The sequence below is a fragment of the Mytilus edulis genome, chromosome 1 (genome assembly GCF_963676685.1).
Source record: "Mytilus edulis chromosome 1, xbMytEdul2.2, whole genome shotgun sequence".
Classification (NCBI taxonomy): Eukaryota; Metazoa; Mollusca; class Bivalvia; order Mytilida; family Mytilidae; genus Mytilus; species Mytilus edulis.
In genome coordinates this window covers 41,141,392-41,160,866 of record NC_092344.1, presented here as the reverse complement: position 1 = coordinate 41,160,866, position 19,475 = coordinate 41,141,392, and the positions used below count along the sequence as shown (strand labels likewise).

At 31.7% G+C, this 19,475-nt stretch overlaps 1 protein-coding gene across 1 annotated transcript in view; it reads left to right on the top strand.

The window, feature by feature from the left end:
• Positions 1-19,475, top strand: part of LOC139515801 (E3 ubiquitin-protein ligase rnf213-alpha-like) — a 175,322-nt gene that overhangs the window by 135,740 nt on the left and 20,107 nt on the right. The window contains exons 73-80 of the mRNA XM_071305540.1: positions 6,238-6,272; positions 11,300-11,397; positions 11,920-12,076; positions 12,361-12,550; positions 16,813-16,913; positions 17,390-17,447; positions 18,264-18,448; positions 18,784-18,925. Coding sequence (XP_071161641.1) covers positions 6,238-6,272; positions 11,300-11,397; positions 11,920-12,076; positions 12,361-12,550; positions 16,813-16,913; positions 17,390-17,447; positions 18,264-18,448; positions 18,784-18,925 — 966 coding nt within the window. The remainder of the gene's footprint in view (positions 1-6,237; positions 6,273-11,299; positions 11,398-11,919; positions 12,077-12,360; positions 12,551-16,812; positions 16,914-17,389; positions 17,448-18,263; positions 18,449-18,783; positions 18,926-19,475) is intronic.

Genomic DNA, 19,475 nt, shown 5'->3' with positions numbered 1-19,475 from the left:
GGAACATTCAAGATAATTTTGGAAAAGCTTTTGATTTTTTAAGAAGAAGGGTCACCTCAAATATCTTTCTTTTATCTTTATTTAATCTGAGATATAAATCAAAAACTTTTATATGGCACATTATATATGTACATATAAATTTTTTTCGTAGATGAAAAAAAATGGCCCCTTTTTTTCATACGCTCTAATAGACACAGATTTCGAATCTAGACACGCAATGAGTGATTGCCCCTATAATTGGTTGCATTCCAATCAAAAGTTTCAAAGAGGAAGATTTTTTGAAGTACAAGTATGTTCACAACTCTGTTTCATATAACAAGCTTTTTAAAAGACTGTCATCAATTGAAAGTATGTGAAAATCAGGTGCTCCGCAGGGCGCAGCTTTATACAACCGCATTGGTTGGACCCTGAACAGTTGGGGCAAATTAAAGTTGGTCACAATGTTCAAGCTTGATGCTGTCTGAATTTGGATTGTGATTGCATTTTTGACAAACTAAAGGTTTTTGTTACAAAATAAATGTGGTCAAAGATCAACAAATCTATTGCAAAATACTGTGCAATTGAAGATTTCTTCTTGAAAATTTTCAAAATTTGAAATTTGAAAAATTTTGAAAAAAAAAGAAATCCCTTAAAAAATTGTTTACAAATCCCCCCCACCCCTCTATTGAAACCCCCTTTAAGGAATAACCCTTAAACACAATCCCATCCTTTCCTTTTAAGTATAGAACCTTGTAGTACAATTACAGAGAGATCCATATACTTAAGGTGGTACCTAACACTACAGGGAGATAACTCTGTAAAATCAGCTTAACGTTTTAATTACGTTGTGTTGTAAAGGGAATATTAAGCTTCTCAATGATAAAAATTGGTGTTTGTCAAACTGCTATATAACCAGTGTAATTTTTCGGACAAAACGGTTGGTTCAAAATTTTTGAAATTTTTATATTTTTGTTAAAGGGTCAAAGTAAATACTGTGACAAAATTTTATGAAAATTAAACGAGCCAAATTAATTTTAGTGAAAGTGTTGGGTACCACCTTAAACCCAAGTTATTCTTTGGAAACTAGAAACATGCTTCTTTTAGGCCCTTTTTTGGCCCCTTATTCCTACATATTTCGGACAATTAATCCAAAACTAAGTCCCAGCCTCCCCTTTGTTATATGGAGCATTGTGGTACAATTTGAGAGAGATCCATACAATTACACACAAGTTATTGTCTTGAAACTAGAAAAATGCTTGTTTTTTGGCCCCTTTTTGGCCCTTAATTCCCAACTTTGAACCCATGACCCATTTAAATGAATCCAAACGTTCTACGTGTGGTTTTAAACATTGTGATACAATATCAGAGCAATTAAAATACTTATACACAAGTTATTATCCTTAAACTATAAAATGCTTGTTTTGGCCCCCTTCTGTGCCCTTAATTCCTTAACGGTTGGGTCCATCATCCCCAAAATCCACCCAAACCTTCCTTTTGTGGTATTGAACCTTCTGAAAAAAAATCATAAAGATCTATACACTTAAACTAAAGTTATTGTCCTGAATATAAGTCTACTTTGATCAGTTTTAGTTAAAATATTAAGGGGCAAAAACTATTACAATTAGTGCATTTTATAGATATTTGGGAGCATTTTTTTAACAATTTCCCAATATTTGCCAGGCTAAATTTTTTTACTTGTCTTAGAACTGATATGCACCTTTAAAAAAATCCTAAAAGTTGAAAAAAATAAATATGATCTTGAGAGAAAACACCTACTGAGTACATGTACTACATGCAAGTTATCTAATACATCTGTTGCACGAACCTCTCTGGCAACCTGCCAAAAGGTAAAAAAAATGTCAAAATGCATTTTTTCTTTTTTTTATATAATGTTCTTTGCAAAATATAACAAGATAATGCTATATTTAAGAGATATATTAATTATCCAGACCTTTAAAAAGTACCTAAATATGGTTATTTTTTTTTGCATTTTTTTATAATAATTCACAAATATGCAAATAAGGCTGTTAAATAACACTGTGTATCATCGCCACCGGAAATTGGGTACTAACGAAGCGGAGATAAATAGAAAAAAAAGTAAACAAGTTAGGAATTCAGTCAATTTAAAGCATTTCCACTCATTTGATGAGGGTGCCGCTTAAGAAATGATTTTCTGATATATAATTCTTTAAATTATTAGGCAGATAAGTACAAAATTGATACAAGATTTTGTGTAATACTCCAAAACTTGCCACTTAGTACCGGAAAATTTCGAGGTCGATCGTCCTCTATCCCCCCATTCTCAAGATATTGAACTGTTTTTCATTATTTTTCCAGACACGTTTTTAGATTATTATAGTGTGGCATCATATCTACTGAAATTTGTTGTCAAAAAGATGTATTTTAAAGAATATAGACCATGAAAAATAAAGTCTAGTGTACGGCAACTTGCTCGTGTTGACAAATTTACTGTATGGCAACTTGTTTTTAACTGTATGGCAACTTGCTAATTTTAGAATAGTTATTTACCGTCCTTTCAAAGAAAATATTGTATTAAAAGTTCAAATATCTAAGGGGTGGGGGAGGGGGGGTTCCCTTTTAAATTAAACTGTTTTTGTCTTTTTCAAGGTTTTGATTTGTTTAAAACTGTTATTTGACTGATAAATTTAAAAACCCTTAACTGCTCGACCCACTGTCTGTAATCTGTTTTGTTAAATTTTGCAATGTTGTTAACTGTTTATTTGAAATTGAGATTCCAGTTATCTGTTACTTAATACTTAAGTGTTCACTGTTTTTTTACATTATTTTCTCTGTTAACTAATCTTAACTGTAATTTACAAGAATCACATGCAAATTTGGTGTCCATTCCTTTTTTTACGTTGCTTCCGCAAAGTAAAATATCTTTGAGTATGGTAAATCCTTGATAAAATTGAGAATGGAAATGAGGAAAATGTCGAAGAAACAGAAGCCCGACCAAATAGAAGAAACTACCCAACGCAATGAGAAGATTATTCACTAGGATGGGTGTCAATTCACAGATAGGAAAAAACTTAGAATTGACACTCATAATTTTTAAACACCCTCTTTCCCTTCCTTCCTAATAAATAAGGCTTACTATTTGAGTTATGCATGTGTATATTTATGGAAAGAGAATCGTCCATAGATTTGATTTCCAATAGTAATAATTGTGAAATATAATTTTTTTTTGTGTAACCATGGCAACAATCAGCATTTATTTGACACCAAATATTGCAAGATAGGGTTGAACATGTCACAAAGATCTCAAAAATTTGGTCCAAAGGAAAATGTCAATCAATAAGAGTGAAACCTTTCCTGAAACCATAGACATATATCTATCAAAAGGTTAAAAAAAATATATGCATTTCTGCGTTTTTTTCCATAAAATTGAATTGAAAAGATCGAGCGTCAAATCTTTGTTGAAAAACAATACAAATTTTTTAAATCTATGGCGGTACGGATAGGAACGTATGGACGTTCAAATTGTAAAATGGCTTCTAAAACATGTTAAAAACAATCTAAATGTTCATATAAACCCACTAGGAAGGCTATATTATTATTCAACTATCTAAACATCAATTCAATTGTACAAAAACTTTCATATTTAGAAAATTCACCATGGCTATAATGCGAAACTAAACTTGTAACTGTGTATTGATACACCCGAAGCTGTCTCCTAAGTGATAATGATCAATCATTTAACTACAAAAAGCAGGCGCGGATCCAGCCATTTAAAAAAGGGGGGTTCCCAACCCAGAGTAAAAAGGGGGGGGGGGGGGTTCCAACTATATGCTCCCATTCAAATGCATTGATCGGCCAAAAAAAAAGGGGGGGGGGGTTCCAACCCCCGGAACCCTATCTCCTCTGGGTCCGCCACTGAAAAGGGGGTAGAAGTTCAATGTTTGTTTCTTGAAACATATAAATGAACCAAAATTTAAAAAAAATGAAATAAATACAAGACTATATAAAAATGTAGCAAAGGTTACAGACTCAAGTTGGGTCATGCAGGTGCAACAAATGTGGCAGTGTTAAACATGTTTAGAGATATCTCGTACCCCTCTTTATACGTCTAACCAATGTAGTTATATCTGCCTTCTATTTGTTATATATCAAAAATGTTATAAGGAAAGGCCACTTCTTATCCAGCTAAAACCCTGGTCAGTCCTATGATGAAAATAATTCAGAAGTATGTGGAATGTTTGATAAGTTATATTGACCCTGAGTACCTGGACGGAATCGTGAAATATATAAAGTACCTTTACATTTTGCAATTCGTAAAATAACTGAACCGTGTGGCCTGGTAGAAGAGGCCGAACAATGATGACTTGGTTCTCAAATTGATGTCAAATTTGCTAGTCTAAGACATCAGAAATGTAAAGATGGACCAAGGCTTTTTTATATCAGCTCAGAGTTCTTAATTGGGACTTGGAGATGAAAGAGCGCTTCAACTTGTGACACCTTACATGTTACTTTCTGATTTATACACTGGTTTTGATGATTTAAAATAAAAATGAGTAAACCTTCGTAATTCCTTTTAATAAAATCATGTAAGCAATGAGTCGTATGAATACCCTGACTGAGATGTAACCATAATTTAAAAGAGCTACCGCCATAAAAAAAAATAATGTTCACGCCCTATAGTATTCACTCATTCTAACTGTTTGTTACACTTTCCTACGTCATGACGATAACCCAAGTTTACTACGACTGATTGACATAAAACATTTACTCAACAATATACATAACCAGAAGAAGCCTCCCTTTTGCTGTTTGAAGCATTTTCGATTATTCATGACATAGTCCTTTTTCTTGGAGTCGATCACTCCGTCTGCTTTTCCATCCGTTCAATTGTCTGTCCATGTGTCAATAAAAAAAATATGGTACTTGCCACAGGCACTTGTCTCAGAAAAAAAAATTCCTATATATCTATATAGGAAAAAAAAATTCTGAGACAAGTGCCTGTGGTACTTGCGTGTGATGAATAGTTATCTTATTTGCTATCATACCTCATCTCCACTGTTTTTATCTAAAAAAAAAAAAAAGAAGCTAGCACCAACAAAAGAGGAATGGACGGTTTATTTTATTGAACTTATACAATTCAACCTAACAACAAATAAGAAAACAGTCGTTAGTAGTATAACGATATATAAATGTATTTAGGATAATATGGTTGAAAAAAACCTTTTTGTACAAAATCGAAAAGCGGTACGCAACGAGACCTTCTGAACTGAATTAACGGCATATATTTAATAATATTTGATAAGTAAGACATTTTGTATATTTGTAAGCCTGTAAAGCTTTGATATCAACAAAATATCGTCACTTGATATTATTTAAACAGTGATTAATTTACTCTTAAAATTATAATATATTGCAAGACGCCGTACAGACAAAAGTTGTTATTTTGCAATTCGCCGTACAACGTTCTGCAATTCGCCGTACAACAAACAAACAATGTTTTTGTTCATATTCTTTAAAAAACATGTTTTTGACAACAAATTTCAGTAAATATGATGCCACACTATAATAATCTAAAAACGTGTCTGGAAAAATAATGAAAAACAGTTCAATATCTTGAGAATGGGGCGACAGAGGTCGATCGACCTCGAAATTTTCCGGTACTAAGTGGCAAGTTTTGGAGTATTACACACAATCTTGTATTAGTTTTGTACTTATCTGCCTAATAATTTAAAGAATTATATATCAGAAAATCATTTCTTAAGCGGCACCCTCATCCAATGAGTGGAAATGCTCTAAATTGAATGAATTCTTAACTTGTTTACTTTTTTTTTCTATTTCTCTCCGCTTCGTTAGTACCCAATTTCCGGTGGCGATGATACACAGTGAATAAAAAATAGTGTGAATTTACAAAAATTTTTTTTTTATCTTAACTCCTAAATACCCAAAGATTTTGAAAATATATATAATGTTGCCCAGTTATAACTACCAATTTGGACGAAATTTGAGATTTTGCATGGTTTTATGGCAGACTGGCTCTTAAGTACTAAGATTTGAAAAAGAGTTCTTTCTGTGAAACAGGTTTAGGGCATGGTTGTTCTTTTTAAGGAGTCAACGCCAGACCTTAACATGAATATTAACATCATAAAATTTTCATACATTGAAAACCAAGAAAAATAACCACCCATTTATTTTAGAAAATGACCATTTTTTTCCAAGTTTAAATTAGCAAAGAATTGAAAAATAAAATGATATGTAAATGCTATAGATTTTTTTTTACAGAATGCCCAAATGGTCATCCATACATAATTGGAGATGTAAGTTCAATATTTGTGTTGTTATTTTATATATTACTAGTGATTCAGAAGCAATTGTTGTTTGTATAATAATGAAAGTTAAATAAATTTAAAAGATTTAATAAACTGATGCATCTTATACTACTGGAATTATTTATAGTAGAGTTTGTTTGAGAAATTGCAATCCAATATTGTTATTCAGAAATTATTGCTTGCATTTATTATTGCAAATTTTGTATAATGGACCAAAATGGGAGTTTAATTATTGCGATTTCAGGAAAATCTGCAGACATTTATATAAGAATGTGAGTTCATATTATTGTGATATTCATTCACTCGCTTTATTCACATTAACAAAAACCTCACAATGATTTCTGAATTTACAGTTACAATATTAATATGTTACTTCTTTGCAATTCACTATGTAAAAAAGAGGAAAACAAGGGTTAATTAAGTGATGTTTATTGGTAATTTAAGATTTAAATTATAGTTTATACGATAAATAATTCCTGTCTACGTTAGGTGTGATATTTATAGAAAACAAATGGAGAGAACAGAGATATTTTTAGAAATTATTGAGAGAACTGGGATATTTTTAGAATATTTGTTAGCCAATCAGATAGGAGATATAAGTAAAGTATTAATAAGCTTGTTTTAAGCTGCCAGTTCATCATAGCAGAATTTAATTTTGTTTCCCACACCTTTACCTCTTTAAAAATGTATACACATATATAATGAATTAAATATTGGGGCTACTTACTATTGGTCATGTTAATTACCCCCCAAGTCAATTATACAGCAGTATAGTAAATATTCTTAATTATCAGTTCCAATTAATAATTTATTTTATAAGTAAGCATAGGATTGTTTTGCATATTGTGCTGCTGGTATCCACTGCAGCCAACACAATGTTGCAGGTATCCACAGCATCCTATATTTAATAGTTTATTTTTAGTTTATTTCTAGTTTAAAAAAATGTGTGGCGTGACCCGGCCAACCAAACCAAGATGGCCGCCATGGCTAAAAATAGAACATAGGGGTAAAATGCAGTTTTTGGCTTATAACTCAAAAACCAAAGCATTTAGAGCAAATCTGACTGCGGTCTGAGTGTTTATCAGGCCAAGATCTATCTGTCCTGAAATTTTCAGATGAATCGGACAACCTGTTGTTGGGTTGCTGCCCCTGAAATGGTAATTTTAAGGAAATTTTGCTGTTTTTTGTTATTATCTTGAATATTATTATAGATAGAGATAAACTGTAAACAGCAATAATGTTCAGCAAAGTAAGATTTACAAATAAGTCAACATGACCAAAATGGTCAGTTGACCCCTGAAGGAGTTATTGCCCTTTATAGTCAATTTTTAACCATTTTTTTGTAAATCTTAGTTATCTTTTACAAAAATCCTTTTCTCTGAAACTACTGGGCCAAATTGAACTAAACTTGGCCACAATCATCATTGGGGTATATTGTTTAAAAAATGTGTGGCGTGACCTGGCCAATCAACCAAAATGGCTGCCACGGCTAATAATAGAACATAGGGGTAAAATGCAGTTTTTGGCTTATAACTCAAAAACCAAAGCATTAAGAGAAAATCTGACAGGGTTTAATTGTTGATCAGGTCTCGATCTATCTGCCCTGATGTTTTCACATGGATCGGACAACCCCGTTGTAAGGTTACTGTCCTGAATTGGTAATTTTAAGGAAATTTTGCCGTTTTTAGCTCACCTGGCCCGAAGGGCCAAGTGAGCTTTTCTCATCACTTGGCGTCCGTCGTCCGTCGTCGTTAACTTTTACAAAAATCTTCTCCTCTGAAACTACTGGGCCAAATTAAACCAAACTTGGCCACAATCATCATTGGGGTATCTAGTTTAAAAAATGTGTGGCGTGACCCCGCCAACCAACCAAGATGGCCGCCATGGCTAAAAATAGAACATAGGGGTAAAATGCAGTTTTTTGCTTATAACTCAAAAACCAAAGCATTTAGAGCAAATATGACACGGGGTAAAATTGTTGATCAGGTCAAGATCTATCTGCCCTGAAATTTTCAGATGAATCCGACAACCCGTTGTTGGGTTGCTGCCCCTGAATTGGTAATTTTAAGGAAATTTTGCTGTTTTTGGTTATTATCTTGAATATTATTATAGATAGAGATAAACTGTAAACAGCAATAATGTTCAGCAAAGTAAGATTTACAAATAAGTCAAATGACCATTTTTCGTAAATCTTAGTAATCTTTTACAATAATCTTCTCCTCTGAAACTACTGGGCTAAGTTCATTATAGATAGAGATAATTGTAAGCAGCAAGAATGTTCAGTAAAGTAAGATGTACAAACACATCACCATCACCAAAACAAAATTTTGTCATGAATCCATCTGCGTCCTTTGTTTAATATTCACATAGACCAAGGTGAGCGACACAGGCTCTTTAGAGCCTCTAGTTGGTTATTATCTTGAATATTATTATAGATAGAGATAAACTGTAAACAGCAATAATGTTCAGCAAAGTAAGATCTACAAATAAGTCAACATGACCAAAATGGTCAGTTGATCACTTTAGGAGTTATTGCCCTTTATAGTCAATTTTTAACCATTTTCGTAAATCTTAGTAATCTTTTAGAAAAATCTTCTCCTCTGAAACTACTGGGCCAAATTTAACCAAACTTGGCCATAATCATCATTGGGGTATCTAGTTTAAAAAATGTGTCCGGTGCCCCGCCCAACTAACAAAAATGGCCTCCATGGCTAAAAATAGAACATAGGGGTAAAATGCAGTTTTTGGCTTATAACTCAAAAACCAAAGCATTTAGAGCAAATCTGACATGTGGTAATATTGTTCATCAGGTGAAGATCTATCTGCCCTGAAATTTTCAGATGAAATGGACATTTCGTTGTTGGGTTGCTGCCCCTGAAATGGTAATTTTAAGGAAATTTTGCTGTTTTTAGTTATTATCTTGAATATTATTATAGATAGAGATAAACTTTAAACAGCAATAATGTTCAGCAAAGTAAGATCTACAAATAAGTCAACATGACCAAAATGGTCAGTTGACCACTTTAGGAGTTATTGCCCTTTATAGTCAATTTTTAACCATTTTTCGTAAATCTTAGTAATCTTTTAGAAAAATCTTCTCCTCTGAAACTACTGGGCCAAATTTAACCAAACTTAGCCATAATCATCATTGGGGTATTTAGTTAAAAAAATGTTTCTGGTAACTCGGCCAACAAACCAAGATGGCCGCCATGGCTAAAAATTGAACATGGGGGTAAAATGCAGTTTTTGGCTTATAACTCAAAAACCAAAGCATTAAGAGCAAATCTGACAGGAAATAAAATTGTTGATCAGGTCTTGATCTATCTGCCCTGGAATTTTCAGATGAATAGGATAATCGGTTGTTAGGTTGCTGCCCCTGAATTGGTAATTTTGAGGAAATTTTGCTGGTTTTTTGTTATTATCTTGAATATTATTATAGATAGAGATAAACTGTAAACAGCAATAATGTACAGCAAAGTAAGAACTAAAAATAAGTCAGTATGACCAAAATAGTCAATTGACCCCCTAAGGAGTTATTACCCTTCATAGTCAATTTTTAACAATTTTCTTAAAATTTGAAGATTTTCAATAACATTTTCCACAGAAAGTACTGTTATAGATAGAGATAATTGTAATCAGCAATGTTTAGTAAAGTAAGATCTACAAACACATCACCATCACCAAAACACAATTTTGTCATGAATCCATCTGTGTCCATTGTTTAATATTCACATAGACCAAGGTGAGCGACACAGGCTCTTTAGAGCCTCTAGTTAGAATAAGGTTTCAAATGTTTAGAGTAGGTAGATTATTTATAAAGTGAGTAGCCCCTGAGAAAGCCAAAACATAGAAACATTTATTGATTATATTGTTACATTTTTTATATGCTGTCATGTAGTTTTAGCAATTATATAATGGAAGTAGTATAGCTTTTTTTTTTATTAGTCCTAAGATAAAAAATATATATACCACTATGCTATTTTATGATGTTTGTTGTTTTGACCTAGTTATGCTAACATATCAAAATGTCGTCTTATATATAATGTGAGGTTTAGAAGGGACCATGAATTACTATGGACAATAGCTTTTACTAATTGTCATTTAGAGAACATGTGTGCTTATACATCTCAATTTAACATTTGGGTTGCCGTAATTAATTGTCTTTGGTTAGTCTTTTTTCAAGTCACTAGCTTATACTAACTTAAATATGATTGTATAAATCTCTCTAAGAAATTGTATTTGCAGGAAGTTTTTACCATTTGATCGTGTTTTCAAACTTTAATGATATTCAAAGTAGATGTGTGAACATATATTTGTTCCAAAGAACTTTTAGCATATGACAAAAGTTCTATTGGGAACTTTCCTCATATAATATTTTATCCAATGCTATAAGAAAACTTCCTTCACAAAGGATAAAATATTAAATAAGGAAAGTTCCAAATGGAACTTTTGTCATATGCTAAAAGTTTTTTGGAATATTGTTATGGACAATGTTTTATATAATAAAAGTTCCAGGAATATTTATTATATTATAAAAATTCCAGGAAAATTTTTATATTTAAAAATGCTCCAGGAATATTTGTTATATTATAAAAGTTCTCAGAATATTTGTTATAATATTAAAAAAGTTCCAGGCATATTGGAATACATGTATTGGCTATTTTATAAATGTTCCAGGAATAGTTTAATATCATGGTTATTAGATGATTAAAATTCTAGAAATATTTAAAATATGATCAAAGTTCTCGGAATATATACTACAATATCCAAAATTATTTCTAGCTACAAATGTATGGAAGTAAATTGCCAATAATAAAGTACAGGCATTTTTATCTGAAATTTGTGGCCAACTTCATGCTTGACTAATGTATAAGTTAAACTTTCTAAATTGGTACAGACTAATGGACCATTTAGTTTAGTTAGTCACAGTGGAGTGTGCAGTTGTGGTGTAAATATCGTTTATATTCATAAAAGAAGTTGATATGTTTAATATGAATCATAGAATTATTTTTTAGTGTGGAAGACCATACTATAAAGGTAAATGTCATGTGTGTGGGGAAAGAATTGGAGGAAGGGATCATGCACCTTTTGGAGGAAATGTTAAGTATGAAAGGTAAATATTTAATGCAATTCAGATGCCTCCGAAATCATTTGTTAACTCTTTATGGTAGTGATAACCCTTTAATGAAAATTTTGTTAAACCTTTTTTGGTGTTTTGCTTAAACACTAAACAAGAATGAGTCAGAAACTCAACAGAAAAATGGTCAGCAGTATACAATCAACAATAAAAGAGATTTTTGTTATGAATTCTATTCTTAGACTAGTCTAAAAATTGGAGAGTGCCTATTGTTGAAGATGCACATATACCTATATAGGTGAGAGACACATTGTCTAGGTTCTCTAGTTTTTCACATTTTGGCAAAAAATTTAGAAGGTAGAGAGAAACTAAACATCAGAAATAATCCGCAAGACACAGCAATAAGTGAAGAAAAGAATTCATTTATGAATTCTTGAAATATTATGGATATAATTTCACAATATTGTGTGTGACATTTTGTTGTCATTATTTTTAAAAATGGTTTGTTGTTTCATGTTCTAGTGAACAAAAAATTCACCATAAGTTGGAATTTTTTAGCAATACTACAGCAACTGGCCATATTCTTGGTCGAGCTAGGGACAGAAGTCAGAACCAGGCTGTTGTACCAGATAGAAAATTAGATAAGTCATCAGTAGTACTTCTCAGATTGTTCACCCACATGTCTATGTTTGTTGGATGTAATTTCAAACCCGAGGTAAGATTCAGAAAATCACATTTTAAAAATTTTAAGTGCTACTCTTTTCAAATTTCCTCATATTTAGCATCTTTTTTAATGTTTTACTATGAATTGTATTAGAAATTGAATCTGAACCACCATCATACTTCTCTATATATTATAAGACTCAAGATACATCTTAAAAGCACCAAAAGGAACCAAATACTAAATTACCATTGAAGCACAGTGTTAAATATATTGTTTTATTATATAATAGAATTTTTTTTTTTATTATTAAAAATAGTAAACAATATTAATTTCAGGCAGTATTACAGTCAATTAGAGTCAATCCTGGAATTTCTTTACCTGAAGTTTTAGAGTTTCTTATTGAACACATTGGTTTTGATCTGGAGTGTCTGCATAAAATACTTGGAAAAAGCCATGACGATATTTTTTTGCTCATTCATCATATAATTGCAAGAATTATGGAAAAACATACAATGAGTGTCATAGGTAAACAAAAAATTTTACATTTTCAGATGTTGATTTTTGTCGAGCCTGCGACTTTTGTCGCTGAAAGCTCAACATAGGGATAGCGATCCGGCGGCGGTGTTATCTCACTTCTTAAAAGCTTTATATTTTAGAAGGTGGGAGACCTGGATGCTTCATACTTTGTATATGGATGCCTCATGTTACAAAGTTTCTGTCAGTCACATGTCCAATGTCCTTGACCTCATTTTCATGGTTCAGTGACTACTCGAAAAAAAAAGTTAAGATTTTTTGTAATGTTAAATTCTCTCTTATTATAAGTAATAGGATAACTATATTTGGTATGTGCGTACCTTGCAAGGTCCTCTTGCCCATCAGACAGTTTTCACTTGACCTCGACCTCATTTCATGGATCAGTGAACAAGGTTAAGTTTTGGTGGTCAAGTCCATATAAGCAATAGGTCTAGTATATTTGGTGTATGGAAGAACTGTAAGGTGTACATGTCCAACTGGCAGGTGTCATCTGACCTTGACCTCATTTTCATGGTTCAGTGATTATAGTTAAGTTTTTGTGTTTTGGTCTGTTTTTCTTATACTGTATGCAATAGGTCTTCTATATTTTGTGTATGGAATGGTTGTAAGGTGTACAGGTCTACCTGGCAGGTGTCATATGACCTTGACCTCATTTTCATGGTTCAGTGGTCAAAGTTAAGTTTTTGAGTTTTGGCCTTTTTTTCTAATACTATATGCAATAGGTCAACTATATTTGGTGTATGGAAATATTTTATGACCTACCTGTCAGTCGGGCAGGTTTTATTTGACCTTGACCTCATTTTTTACGGTTCATTGCTCAGTGTTAAAGGGAAACTTCGCAAAAAAATCAAAAATTGATATTATGTCCATTCTGTATAAAAATGCTCAAATTTATAGATATTAAAGTTTTATTCCGCTAAATAAGAGATCACCATCGATTTTAAATTTTGAGTATCAGTTCTCTGTGCTCCGCCATTTTGTCACCTTCTCCGATGAAAAATCCCGATATGTCTATAAACCACAAAGGAACAAAACTACAGTAAACGATGTAGTCGTAATTGCGTGTCGATATCTTGTCAATCGTACGGTTGTTTTATCTGACTGACTAACTTGATACGGAAAATGGTCTTATTTTTTTAAATAACCATATAGTCTGTTATTTTTAAACTGATAATATTGTAATTAGTTAAAAAGTCAAAGATCAAATCATAAATGAGTGTTCCGTGGAAATTGTTGTCGAAAATCTAATTCGTTCATAATTCTTTAAAGTAATAAACTTTATTTAAATAAATTCGGATCTTCCCTCATCTGATCACCAGCATGGCTAAAGGTATTACTCCCAAAGGTATTGGAAGGGGTGTAAGGTGACACGTCCAGGTATTCAATCGATTTCCTGTCCGGCGGGCTTGCAAGTTCATGCATCGTTTCACTTCTGTAGGTATTGATCAGTGTACACGACCGTAACTTATAACTTTCCATTTTGAACTATCAGGTGCATGTATAATATACATTTTTGTTTTGCGTGTCCGAAAGTGATATAATATACTAGTCATTACTGAACTCATACGCTTGTTTATAAATAACATTTCTGGTGTAAAGAATATTATTTATAAAAAAAAAATAATACAAAACAAAAAATTTGAAGAAATACAAATCTATTTACATATTTTTCCAAGGGTTAATTTGGGAAAATACTCGTTGTCAATAGTTTAGGACAGATTGGAACATACCAGAATTATTGATTTAAAAAAATGTGCGCACTTGTCGACGATTCGTGTATACATACGCCTGGGTAGAAAGTTACGGAACTATAGTCAGTAGCGCAATTTAAAATATGTATACATGTATACATTGAACATAAGAAAGAAACATACATTTTGTGTAAATTGTGGTAAAAGTTTTGTAAATAGACTAGTCCACGTATGCCAACAGTATGTAATCAACGAATTCGGTAGACTATTGTATACCAAAAGAAGAAGAAGAAAAAAAGAAACAATTTGATTTAAATACAGGTCAATTTATAACTTGCTTTGGTTCATCGAAGTTAAGAACATAGTAAACTCACAGATTTATATATCCAATTAGATTGTTCTCGAATAAAGGACGAAATTCGTCATCATCACAATTGTTCCGACATTCATGTAAAATATATGCAACTGGACGTACACTAATAATCCCCAAGGGATGTGAATATTTTCTAGGAAAACTATTGAGTATCAATTTCGGGATTTATTTTCTTTCTTGATATTCAATGACAGCAATTTAAAGAATAAACTGCTTGTCGGATATTTGTCCGCTTTAGGGGTATTCTTGCAAGTTGAACAGACTTATAATAACATTCAAAAATAGGGAAAGATAACATTAAATTCGTTGTCTTTTAATTTTAAACATCGTTGGTCAAATAGTTATTTAAGTATATATATACGTTGGGAGACGACGACTATTATAGATGTCTCAGATTTTAATAAGGACGTTCCCGATTATGAATAAATTTGGTTGACGTTTTTCACACTTGAAAAGAATATCTATTCGTAATTTTTCGATTCCATTCCATGAAGATCCTTATATTTCCTGTCAACTTTTTAAACCTCTTAAGTACAAAAGTATTTTTTTCTTTATTCGTACATATTATTTTCCGCTTCGGTAGAGTTATCTTCAGATAGTTTCAGATATTAATTAATACATGGCTTTCAAAAGTCTAAATGTAAGTGTTCTCGTATATTTTTTCGCCTAATAAAGACCAATAAAAATGATTTAGTAAAGCTATTTCTAATTTCTAAATCCCCCTTTTTTATGAGACATAAATCAAGGACAAGACTTGTATATCATTTCATTTTGACATATGAATTAAGTTTCCCGTCTTTAACCGAAAATTGTGTATTTCTTAGTAAATTAACTTATTTGAATTCAAACAAATAATAGCACCAAATATAATTAAATAACTCTACGGCGATCAATTTTTATTTGTCACCAACTTGAATATGTATTTTTAATGTGTGTATTAAATGCTACCACTGATCCGAATAGACAGTCACACCTGGCAAGGTGTGCCCTAGAGGCGTGGTTAAATACCGAAGTGCAAATAACAATTTACCTTTCAACAAGCCATCTACGAGTATTGCCACAGAACCGTGAATACACACATCGTATAAACCTAGTCATAGCAGAGATAGTAAAAGGTCAATAAGAGTACACCAACATATTGTCTTTACAGATTATTGTACTTTAATTTGTTCACCTTATCAGTCCGAAAATGCATTTATTAAAAATAAATTTATAACTTTTTGTGTTGTCTACAAAAATAATTCGAATATATACGTTTAACATAGATAATTTATCTCACGAATGAGTACAATTGAACGTCTGTGCGTTTTATCTTCTTATTATCGGATGGTTATTAGATAAAGCATAAGTCATCGCCGCACTTACGATTACGCTAAAATATGATTAAAAACCAAAACTTTTAATGATTGTATTTTAAATCCCGGCATGCAAAAATCAGGAGAAAACGTCACGACCTACAGGAAGTAGTTGATATTTTTTCATTAATTATTGAATTTCTCCTTTATTACTCACTCAGCACTTATAGCGATAAAACTTTGTGAATATATATATTATGTCATAATGAACATATTTAAACCATAAGTAAAAAATCGTGAATTTTCCCTTTAAGCTTTTGTGTTTTGGTCTGTTTTTCTTAAACTATAAGCAACAAGTCAATTTTATTTGTTGTATGGAAGAATTGTTAGCTGTACATGCCTACCTGGCATGGTTCATCTGACCTTGACCTCATTTTCATGGTTCAAAGGTCAATGTTTAGTTTTCTTGGTTTATGTTAAGTTTATGTGACAGTTGTAATAAAGCTTTATTATTAGGACTATCAACATAATATCAATGATTAGTAAAGAAGGCGAGACATTCCAGTGTGTGCACTCTTGTTTTTGTTTAAGAACTGATTTAAAAAAGAATGGTATAGATATTTTTCTTTCTCATAGATTTACTACATGTTGTAACAGTATTTCACCTTGATAAAATAGCTTTTATTATACTCCCACAAGCATTGAAATGATTAAACTCAGACTACCATTTGAATGAGTTTATTTGAATGGTAAAATGTTGAAGTAATTTTTTTTTTATCAATTAGATTTCCTATAATTATATTAAATTAGAGGTCAAAGGTTAGGATTATTGTAGTGGTTTTTTTCCACAAGATATAGTCAAAGAAAATAAATTGTTCACAAATGATATTTCAGGAGAAGCAATACCATTGGAATGGTGTCAGCTTACCCAAAATGATGCCAGATTAAAATGGGAGCAAGAATTTGCTAAAAGATACTTTACCCCTGTTCTCAAGGTGATTATAAAGCTGTATAGATTAAGTGACTTACAATCATTTTACTAAATGTAAAGCAGTATCCCTCTCAAAAGTTTGTTATTTTAGTATGCATTTCATTTTTCATTGACATATAACTTTTCCTATGTAATGCTTTTTGAGGTGTTTTTTTTACGGTGTCGCCATAATTTACTTCAAGCAGAAGCAAATTTATTAGAAATTCAAGAAAACTATATTGAATTTTTACATTAATAGTTATATTTACACTCATATAAAAGTATAGAGATGTGGTATGACTTTCAATGAGACAACTTTCCGCCAGAGTTCAAATAAAATGGATATAAGCACTATAGAGCACTGTATGGTCTTCAACAATAAAAAAAAACTCATGCTGCATAGTCAACTGTAAGAAAGTGTAATATTTTCAAAATCAAACTTGAGCATGCTTAACCTGCAATAAAATAAGATTTGTGAAAAGTACCATGTTGCTTTTGCAGAGATTGGATAAAGAATTAAAGAAGTGTAATAATGACATCTTACTTGACAAAAGACTTGGTATGTATTGTCAGTTAGTGAGGCTATGAATGAGTTGTGTGAATAATCACAGTCTTCTGTAAATAAAGTCTCTTGCATCGGTCACACTACTTTTAAAATTGACAATAGAGTAGAAGTTTGATTGTGATACATTGTATAAGACTTGAATTGAAAAAATATTGTTATTTATTATTCCCTCTTTAAGAAATACTTTCAGTATTTGTTCCTTTTAAAATATAGGGTATAGAATGTCTGCTGCAACAGGAACAGATATAGCAATGTTCAAACAATGTTAAAAGAGATATTGCTGTTCAAAGTAACAAATATTTTGACAACAGTAGGGTTAAAATTATTTGATTGTTTAGAAAAAAATAGATTGAATCCACTTTTAAAGTTCTATAAGTTTGTTATTTGGAAAGGTTAGGCAACAATATATTTTTAGCTCACTTAACCCAAAGGGTCAAAAGCTTTTCTTTTCACTTGGTGTCCATCGTCAGTAGTAGTCATCAGTTAAATTTCTTTTCAATATTCTCCTCTGACACTGCTAGTTCAAATGGAACTAAACTAAGTTGCAGTCTTAATTGGAGTTTCTCATTTAAAGAATGGGTTTGTTGATTCCACCTGCCAACTAAAATGGCAAACATGACCAAAAATATAACAAAGATGTAAAAAGAAAGTTTGGCAATTATTTAATAGTACAAAAGTCAACCTTGGATTAATAATATATATAATGTGTTCTTCTTCAATAGAATTACAATAAGCACTTGTATAAAACAACCCAGATAAGTTCATTTTGTTTAAAATTACAAACTAATAACTGTGAATCAACTATTTTAGGGTCTGATCCTTTGCTCCAGTTATTATATGAAACTGACATTCCATCAGAAATGATTGACATAACACAGCTCCAGGACATTCCAGCAGTTTGGCGTTACAGAGCCCGTATTTCTGTTGATCATTTAACACAGATGCTCAACTCAAGTCAGCAACAATGTCCAGTGTTGCGTATCTTCCTTGAAGAGGTTTGTGCAGTATTTACAGGAACAAAAATTTGTTTCATTTCTAATAAAATGAAAATTAAAATTATTGTTTGTGTTTGTAAAATGAGGGACATTTTAAAGAGAAGAAAATAAGCACCAATACACTAGTACCAGTACTCTTAAGGAAACAAATATTTTTTATTATATATAAGTATTTAAAGAGCTATATAGGGCTATGCAATTTTAAAAACATATTTTTAGTTAACATTTTTTTTAGCTATACTGATAATGAACTCTGGTGTGATAAGGGCATTATTTTGTGAAATTGTATATTGCAGTGTCTCTTGACACTAAATAATCATCTCCTCTATTTTCAGGAATCTATTCTAAGAACACTTAGATTTATTCCTAGTATTCAAAGGCTTCAGAAACTATTAATGATTAGATATAATAGAAAATTAGACAAAAATGAGGGAACAAGTCTACATATTGGTGAAATAGAGGAGCACATGATAAAAGGTAAAAACAAATACTAGTTAAACTTTTTTACCTCGCCTTTATGAATTTGAAAATGGCAAACTTAGACATGCTGTTTCTTGATGGGTTGACAGCAGTAGCATGACTAGAATCATCCCAAATGTGACAACTATCCAGCAAAAATTTAAATGAGGTGGATGTAATGAATAATAGGCAACCATATGGCATTCAACAATGAGAAAACCCATTCTGTGTAGTCTGCTATTGGCTCTAAAATATATTAAAACAATTGAGGTGGTATTACTAAAAAACATTTAAAGAAAAACAAATATGAAGGACAATGAATCAAAAACAACCACTGAAGAACAGGCTCCTGACTTGGGACAGGCACATAACAAATGTTTACTGTAAACCAACTTATTTTCTCGAGCGATTTATTTTAGCGAATTTCGCGAGGAGAAAAATAACGCGAATATAAATCGTCGCGAAAATTTAGATCTTTCCTTGCCTAATTACACCAAGTACATTTGAAAATCGCGAAATTAAATTGCCGCGAATTTGGCTAGAAAGTGCTAAACGCGAAATAAAGTAT